Below are 8,932 nucleotides of genomic sequence, written 5' to 3' on the forward strand. Positions count from 1 at the left end.
GACCTATGTTTATTAAATGTAAATTCTATTGAAGTGTTATTTTTATTTCTGACTATTGATCTATTTTCATTAAGTATGATTTGACTTGTACATTGGAGATATGGTTTGTATTGTATGATTGGATTGATGTAATGAAATGCGAGGGCTAATAGTGGACCGTTAACCCATTGTCATGGGGTTTGTTGCTTCGAAACATGTTTCACCCCTTGTGTCATTATTTTATTCTCGTTTCGTTGAGTCTTTGTAACTTGAGTAACTTGATTCATGTCTTGGTTCATTGATTGGTGTTATACATTATATACTTCACAATTCCGTTGAGTGATGGTCCGGAATCGTGTCCTGGTTTGGATTCTGTTGAGTGATGGTCCGAAATCCCTTATACTCAACGATTCCGTTGAGTGATGGTCCGGAATTGTATCATGGTTTGGATTCCATTGAGTAATAGTCCGGAATCCCTTCTACTTTGCGATTCCGTTGAGTGATGGTCCAAAATCGTATCCTGGGTTGAATTTCGTTGAGTGATGGTCCGGAATCCCCTTTGTTGTCTTGACTCCGTTTTGTAGTTCGAAATTCCGAGATGTAGGCTTCAGTCGAATTATGCCGCTCTAGCCCTACATTTCGATGAGTGGTATGTGATATTGATGATGCGATGGTTGGCATTATTGTTTGAGGTGATTATGGAATGATGTTGGCTATGGTTATTGTAATTATGATTATACTTGTTTACCATTGAGACTAGTGAATATGATTGTGCTCCGTTGTTTGTTCTTTGTAATATTGTATGATATGCATTGTGATATATTGTTGAGACATAGCGATCTATGTGATGAATATTTGATTGTAGTGAAATGACGAACTACGAATGGCTTGATCCCAAATGTGGGTACGTAGGCAGTCTAACGAGGAGATTAGATACAGCCATAAAGTATACCAAAATTGTAACGCAATTCGAGTATTGAATTAGGCTTTATTCATATCCCGAAGGCGGGGTATGTTAGATATATGGTTATTTGATGACATCTCGATCCTGGACGTACGTCGGGATTAGGGCGTGACAGTTGGTGGTCATTATCTAGTATTAAATCAAGAAATAGACCAATCCCGTATGAACAAAGAAAGAGTCTCTGTGTTTACCGAAAAAAGAGAGTCTGTCTTTTAAGTTTATATGTGACTTTATAAGCTTATAGATGTCATTGGACTTTTTCTAAGCGGTACCTCTCAACTTTTTGTCATTATACGTGGAATTTATGTTTTGGCACCTATTGGAAGTAATTCTCAAACCCTTGAAGGGAGATTAGGCCGAATGCCTAATTCATGCGCAATTTTTTGTTGAAGGCCAACCACAAAGAAAAAGGCAATACTATGTATATGTATATTTATATTTTGTTTTAAATTATTATAAATGAACCAATGAGAAATATAAAAATTTAGATTCAACGATGTAGAGGATCCTCTTCGGATCCACTTTGTGGAAATTAGAAAGAAAATATATTTGTGATGAGTGTATAATGAGATTTTTTGAGAGTTAATAACAATTTCTTGTTTTTATATAAAAAATAAAAAATGAAACTCATCTACTTGTTTTCCCACTAATTGACTTTGCTTAACTCTATATCCACAAACATAGCATATATATAGTTGCTGACATAATATGAATCGTTCACTATAATCACCAAAAGCAGTACTCAATATAAGGTTGCTTCTTGTTACCTACCACTTAGTACTACAGTCTAATAATATTCTTTTTCACTTGTAAGTCAGAAGTTTTATATTCTATTTTTGTCAAAAGCGAATTTGAACCACATTATTATTGCTAGCCCATTGTAAGGCTTAGGCCAATCCCTCATCACCTTAGAGTAGATAATATCGTTTATTAAAAAAAAATAGCTTTTTGGGTTTGCTTAGTGGCAACCATAAAATTATATAGTAAAAAGACATTGAATGTATATACTGACATTAAATAGAAAGGAAAACTAATGAAAAGGGCTTGAAAACTTTGAGTTTTAATGATAAGGACAAAATAAAGGGTAAAGTGAATAGTACCAGGATTGACTTTTTAGTGTAAAAATGTGGTTTTTCGTTAAAGTGAACAGTACCGGGTGCTTTTCGTTAAAGTTCCCTATATATAGAATCTAGAGACTAAGATTATTTTTAATCATGTATAAGACATTTTTCTAAACTTCATCTTATTTAAGAATTAAAATCTAATTTTCTATAGAAATTATATATCTGTTCCAACACACAACATATATATTACATGCGAGGACACAATTTATATAATAAAAGGGAGTCAAAGCTTGCAACTTTCAACGAAACAATACTTTCAAAAGAGAGGGAATAAAAACCCTAGCATCAAGGCCCTCGCCGGCAAACGACAATCGAGGACGCTTCCCACATGTCCTTCTATGATCGATGCAATCTGTGAAAATTTAAACTTCAGCTGCAGTTGGTGGTTTCTTTCTTTTTCTTATTTGACCAAATCATTTGTTCTTCTGAGCACGTAACTCTGGACGATTCTATGGATCATAGATCAGGTCACGGTGTTCTAAGTACACATAACACTACCCGTCTTATAACAAACTTGTGCTTAAAAATAAACCAGAAAGCCTACATTTATAATCAGCCCCACTAACGAGGATATGGCTCTGTAATGTTTGAGTCCTCATTTATCGACACATCCGCAGAATTTTTAGATCCATATGATTTTGTTCCTTCCGTGGTGTCATTTTCACTGTTATGCAAATAATATGCAGGTTTTGAAGGTAATGAGAGTGTGACAGAATGACTATTAAGCATCGAAACAATTGAAGCCATGGTTGGTCTGCTAGCCACATTTTCTTGGACGCAAAGTAAACCGATGTGGATGCATCTCATTATTTCGGTTCCTAATCCTGTCGCTAACACAGGATCTATGATATTTGACACCGTATCCTCCTTCCAGTTTCTCCATGCCTATAATAAAGTTGAGAACTACATTAATGAAAGAAAGTTCATATACTAAGTGTTAAATCATGTGTAAAATTAAAAATTATATTCTTACTCACATAGGTTAAAAGGTCCTCTTCATTCTCACTACTTCGGAAATTGGCAATCTTTCTACCACTTAAGATCTCGAGAACTAACACACCGAAACTAAAAACATCCGATTTGACAGAAAAACGTCCATGAATTGCATACTCTGGAGCCATATATCCACTGCATGATTATATTCACCAAATTAAAAACATGAATTTAGGATACTAACTTAGCTAGAATTTTTGGATACTTACTAGGTCCCCACAATTGTCTTAGTATCTCCTTGAGTTTGATCCATCGTAAACAATCGAGCCATGCCAAAGTCTGCAATTTTAGGATTCATATCTTCATCTAACAGAATGTTGCTAGGTTTAAGATCACGGTGAATGATTCGAAGACGAGAATCTTCATGAAGGTAAAGAAGCCCTCGAGAAATCCCTCCTATGATTTTGTAACGTGTTTCCCAATTCAAATATCCTTGATTGACTGGATCTAAATACAAGCGCAATAGATTGAAATATGATGCATAAGTTTTTCCTTTGTTGATACAATTTTCAGTAATATAAAATTGAGAGGAAATGTTATGAATTATGCCAAAAGGCAGAGCAAACGTACCAAAAATGAAGTGATTCAGACTTGTGTTAGGCACATATTCGTAAATGAGGATCCTTTCCCCTGCTTTCAAGCAAAAACCTAGCAGCCTTACTAGATTACGGTGTTGAAGTTGAGCAACTAACGTGACTTCAGTTTTAAATTCACGATCACCTTGCTCAGAATTCTTAGAGAGTCTTTTCACGGCTATATATCTTCCATTTGGTAGCCTACCCTGAAGTTTACAGAGAAAAAATAAAAACTTAGTTGGGTAAAACAATTTTTCAGTAAATCGTTTTTCTTGTAATATAGTGTTTTGTTACCTTGTAGACAGGTCCGAATCCACCTTGTCCAAGCTTATTTGCATCAGAGAAGTCATCAGTTGCTGATTTTATAGTTTCAAAGTCATATTGCAACGACTCCACCAGACTATCGTCATCCGAATTATCATCTGAAAAGTGACAGCTTAATCATAACATATATGTCCTAAAACGCTACTGAGATAATTGCATAATACATGAGACTATGTGACAATTATCACAATTGAACTTACTTTCAAGTTTTTGTTTTTTCCATCGTCTCCTCACTCTTAAGGAAATCAATATTCCGATTAGAATCATAGCGACAAAAACAACCCCAACAACGACGATGATGATGATGACTGCTTTTGATATGGTACTCTTCTTTCCTGCTCAGCATCAGATGGGTGCGTTCATTTTATTGAGTGTCGCATATAGAAAGCAAAGAAAAAAAAAATATTTGTAATTAAGACGTTAAGTTTAACCATACCTTTTACAGATGGGAGAGTCACCAAAGAATCCGCGGTAGGCTCGTAGAAAAGAGTTGCCTCGAATCTCAAATTACAACTCGGCTTAAGAACTCTGCCTCCTTGCTTTCCACCACAACAATCTGGTATTTTTGAGATAGCCCCTTTAAGGCAATCACTGCAATTTTGCTTATCTAAATCTGGAGTGCACTGCACAAGTGCATATATTGTTTGGTTTGTCGTACTTTCCTGCATAATCGTATGTCCGGCGGCATATTTTTTAAGAGAATCCCCCGACGCAGCTTTCTCAGTCAAAGTATCCAAAAAGAGATTGAGCACCAAATCGAATTTCTGGGGATCAACTGCGTCAGTCAGGCTAGGCACATACTTAATAGGCTCATCCTCCTGAATACCAAATATTAATTTGCTCGAGTATCGGACCATGCAACGCTCCGCCCATACGATTGCTTCATCTTGATTCGAACAATTCGTGAAGAGAAAGGGACTAGACTGGTTGACACAAGTGTGACAGTTGTTGAGGGACACATCTCCTCTGCACAATGCAATTGCGTTCACTTTGTCGGGGTCTTGCCCCATTGATGAATTGTAAAAGCCGGAATTGGTTTGATCGTTGGAAGAGAAAGAGGAGAGGAGGGTGTCGAGGTTTTTTTGGTAGGTGCCACCGTCTTCGTAGGTGCCGATGTTGGAACATCTCCAGCAGAAGTCAGCTGTATAAGTGCATGTACCGTCGTTGACTTGGGCTCCGGTGGGTGCAAGAAGGTCCAAGAGAACGGGAACAATGAAGAGAATTAGCAATCTTGAGGAATCCATTTCTGTTGTTCAAGTTAAGTGTAGTGTTTCATTATATTGTTATAGTAACCAACTTGTCTTCAGTTCTTGGTTTAATAGACCACCAACTAGCACGATGCAACTGCTTCGCTAATCATCAGGCCAATTGGGTTGTATTCCTATATCCTATTCTAAGTCAGGAGAAGACGATTCAAACTCGAGCATAAAAGGATGGCATATATTGCCCTCACCAGCTGATCAAACCCACATCCATCTACCCCAGTAGAATTTTGAATTGGGAAAACTACAAAGAATATATAGGGAACGCCTTGACTTTAAGTCCATTATTGCCTCTGATGATAATTTTGTTTTTGTGCTTGTGGTACAATATTGACCATTTGTTTTTGTGCTTGTGGTACGATATTGACCAATTCCAATTTAATAATATCTCCTTCGCTGTCCATATCCATTTCTTGGTTGGTTACATTCCATAAAAATAATAAAAAGACGGAAATGATGGTGATTTTATGGATAAACAAAAACTAAAAAATGAATTAAGGACGTGCAATCAAAGAGTAATGATATACTTATCATATTTTTTTATATTACAATTGTACTGCCTTTCTAATAAAGATAGGGGCCTCCAACATATGTAAGTCTCATATCATATTTTTAGAGATGAGACTCATATGTGTTGGTGGGTCATACCTCTATTAGAGTGATGATACAAATTTGTGGTAAGTGTATAATAAAAAAAAAGTTTTAATGAAAAGAGATTCTCCAAACTTTTTTTTAACTAAAAACAACATAATAACTTTATTTAATGAAAATGACTTTAATAATAAAGACAAAAATAAAAGAGAGCATACTCTTGGAAGTTTTCCTTTTGTTGGACTTGGAATTCAACTTGGCCAGTTTGCCCATGGCTGCTCACTTCTTTTCTGCTGTGGAGGAAGCTTCTTCGTGTTATTTGCTTAGGCGACTCAAGGCTCAAGCTGTCACACGGTACGGAAATAGAGATTGGGTGGAGAGGTCGAGAGAGAGATATATTCGATTGATTCGATTGCAAAAATAGTGGAATTGGAATTGAAATGAAAATATAAACGATAATAGAGGTTATACAAAGAGATCAAGAAAGAGAGATGATTAAACGGGCAAAGACTTGCCTTCAAGGGCAAAACCGGAAACTCATTGCTTGGGCCAGTCTTATTGGGCTGTTTTGATGTTGGATTGGGCTCATCATTCTTTTTTTTTTGGGCCAAAATTTTGCTCATGGATGGACAAGGCATGCCTAGCTACCTTTCTCCGTCAAGATGCTGCTAACCAGCTTGTGTTTTGGCTTGATATATGCTTGCCTAGTTTGATTAATAATTAAGGCTCAACAACTATTAAGATCTGGACAACTTTCTACTTCAAAGTCGAATTGGCTTAAATAATACTCTAAAGCCAGCTCCTAAGAAGCTTACAGTGCGGTGAAATGTTTTGAAAACGGGGTTTATGATGGTTTTCTAAGCAATCCATAAAACCAAAAATAAGAGTAACTATTAGCTCACAGTTTTTGTGAAAAATGTGAATGTTGGTCTTTTCACTAGAGATATTTTTTATAAGCATCAAGGAAAATGTTATAAGTACTTCAGAAGCCGTTTGACCATTTTGAGTTTCTAACTATTTTTAATGATTTTTTAAGCTAGTAATAGAAAAATTTAAGAAAAGTACTAGTGGAGCCTGGAAGTGAAATCTGGGGGCTTAAAATCTCCAAAATGTCGGACATCATTTAACAACCTTACAGTGCAGAGGAATTTAAAAAAAAAAAGAGGGTAAATTACATAGAAACCCCTCAGGTTTGAGGTCTATTACAACCCCATACAACATCTTTAAAACATTTCACTTTCATACCTCACGTACTATTTTATTTCAAAATAACACATCCGTTAGATTTTCCATCCAATGGTCTGTTAAATGCTGACGTGGTTGCCACATTTATGCTGATGTGGTTGCCACGTGGCAATTTTTTTTATACATTAACAATATTATAATATTAACCCTATTAAAATTAAAAAAAAAAACAAAAAAGAAAAACCCGAGCGCAGATCCCCTTCCTTTCCCTTCACTTATCTGTAACTCCTATTTATAAAATCTCTTCCCCCAGAAGGAGAAGAAACCAAACCCGTCCGTTCCCCCCCCCCCCCCCCGCGATGACCCACTTGCTGTGACCCACCCCCCTCAGGCGACGACCCACCTGCCTTCCTCTGCCCTTCCAGTCGACGATAAGCTCCCGCGACCCAGCCTGGGCGACGGTTGCAGGTATTTGGGTTATAGGTTGTGGTTTTGCAGGTAGTGGGTTGCAAGTATTTTGGTTGCAAGGGTTTCTAAGAAAACTAGTGAAAAAAAGGCAGATAAGTGATTAAAGGTGAGGGCTTTGAGGTGGGAGAGGTGGAGGGGGATATGAGTTTTAGGGGAAGGAGACACGGGGAGGCGGGATGTGAAGGGTGGCGGGGGAAGAGGCAGGAGAGGGGTGGAATTCGAAGTTCAAACCCTAGAGAGGGAGAGGAAGAGGGAATGAGGGAACTGAAAAAAGGGTGTCAGGGAGTGTGTTGGGGTTGGTGTGGAGGAAGAAGAAGAGTGGGAAAGATGGGTAAGGGGGTGGGGACGGACGGACGGGAAGGAAGAGATGGGTAAGGGGGTGGGGGTGGGATGTGGGGTTGTGGGGAAGGAGATTTGGGTTCGGGTTTTTCTGGTTTTTCTTTTATATTATTTTTTTACTTTTTTAAATAGAGTTAATATTATAATATTGTTAATGTATAAATTTTTTTTTACCACGTGGCAACCACATCAGCACAAATGTGGCAGCCACGTCAGCATTTAACAGACCATTAGATGGAAAATCTAACGGAGGTGTTATTTTGAAATAAAATAGTACGTGAGGTATGAAAGTGAAATGTTTTAAAGATGTTGTATGATGTTGTAATAAACCTCAAACCTGAGGGGTTTCTATGTAATTTACCCAAAAAAAAGAAAAAAGAAAAGAAAATAGGTCTAATATGTTGTAGTTTATTTTATCTGACAAGGGTAAGAGGGCCGGTGGCAAGCAGAAAAGAGATTGAGAGAGATATGTTTGTAGAATTGTAGGGGAATGTGTGTGTTATCCTTCCTACATAGTGCCTTTATTTATAGTAGTAAAGGAGAGAAGAAATTCCTTCATCCCCAAGGAATACAAGTTGTAATAGAAAATGATAAGTAGAATCAAACTAATCTAGGATTTACACAATCACACTTAAACTAGGAAAGTTTACAACACTCCTCCTTGAATGTGTAAATACTCAAGGTAGATCTAGCATATGCAGAAGTTGAAGAAGTCGGCTCGTCGGCACTAATTCTAAAGAACAACGCTTATTCTCAATAAGGTAGGAACCTGCATAAGTAAATCTCACTAAAAAACCCTAAGGCTATGGCAAAAACTCTAGTAGGGACAAAATCCATAGTCTAAGGAAAAATGAGTGAAAAATGCAAAGTCAAAAGAAACGTCTACGGGATGTCATCAAGGATATGACCAGCTCAAGGTAGGTGCCTCGTTAAAACCTAGTTAGGTAGCAAAAACCCAGTGGAAAAAATGCTCCTAATCGTAGGGAAAAAGAGTACATTAAGATCAAGCAAGTATTCTTCAGGATACTCCCCCTGAGTTTGACACAATTCCAAAGAGAAATAGCAATGTTACAACTCAGAAAGTTTACACATACCAATCTCATGAACAAGTTTCTAAAACGTCGTATT

General features: G+C 37.1%; 1 protein-coding gene across 3 annotated transcripts; it reads right to left on the minus strand.

Moving 5' to 3' along the window:
• Positions 1–2,228: 2,228 nt before the first annotated feature.
• LOC126585176 (cysteine-rich receptor-like protein kinase 44) lies at positions 2,229–5,467 on the minus strand. Of its 3 annotated transcripts, none has more exons than XM_050249563.1 (7): positions 4,396–5,461; positions 4,160–4,294; positions 3,930–4,057; positions 3,631–3,841; positions 3,270–3,507; positions 3,045–3,195; positions 2,229–2,952 (listed from the first exon to the last, which is right to left on the minus strand). In XM_050249563.1, exons 1-7 carry the CDS (start codon positions 5,201–5,203, stop codon positions 2,629–2,631), a joined length of 1,995 nt encoding a protein of 664 aa, XP_050105520.1. In that variant the 5' UTR covers positions 5,204–5,461; the 3' UTR covers positions 2,229–2,628. The 3 variants fall into 3 exon arrangements, with proteins under 3 accessions (XP_050105520.1, XP_050105519.1, XP_050105521.1); XM_050249564.1 differs by having other exon boundaries at positions 2,666–2,952; positions 3,041–3,195; positions 4,396–5,464; XM_050249562.1 differs by having other exon boundaries at positions 3,270–3,841; positions 4,396–5,467.
• Positions 5,468–8,932: the final 3,465 nt, after the last annotated feature.

This window comes from Malus sylvestris, chromosome 10 (genome assembly GCF_916048215.2).
Source record: "Malus sylvestris chromosome 10, drMalSylv7.2, whole genome shotgun sequence".
Taxonomy (NCBI): domain Eukaryota; kingdom Viridiplantae; phylum Streptophyta; class Magnoliopsida; order Rosales; family Rosaceae; genus Malus; species Malus sylvestris.

Bases quoted from the DNA above. Each gene is read 5' to 3' on its own strand.
- LOC126585176 (XM_050249562.1), bottom strand. From the start codon at position 5,203: ATGGATTCCTCAAGATTGCTAATTCTCTTCATTGTTCCCGTTCTCTTG. The intron at 4,295-4,395 runs GTATGGTTAAAC...GATGCTGAGCAG, and splicing joins GACTCTCCCATCTGTAAAAG to GAAAGAAGAGTACCATATCA. The intron at 3,196-3,269 runs GTAAGTATCCAA...ATAATCATGCAG, and splicing joins AAGACAATTGTGGGGACCTA to TGGATATATGGCTCCAGAGT.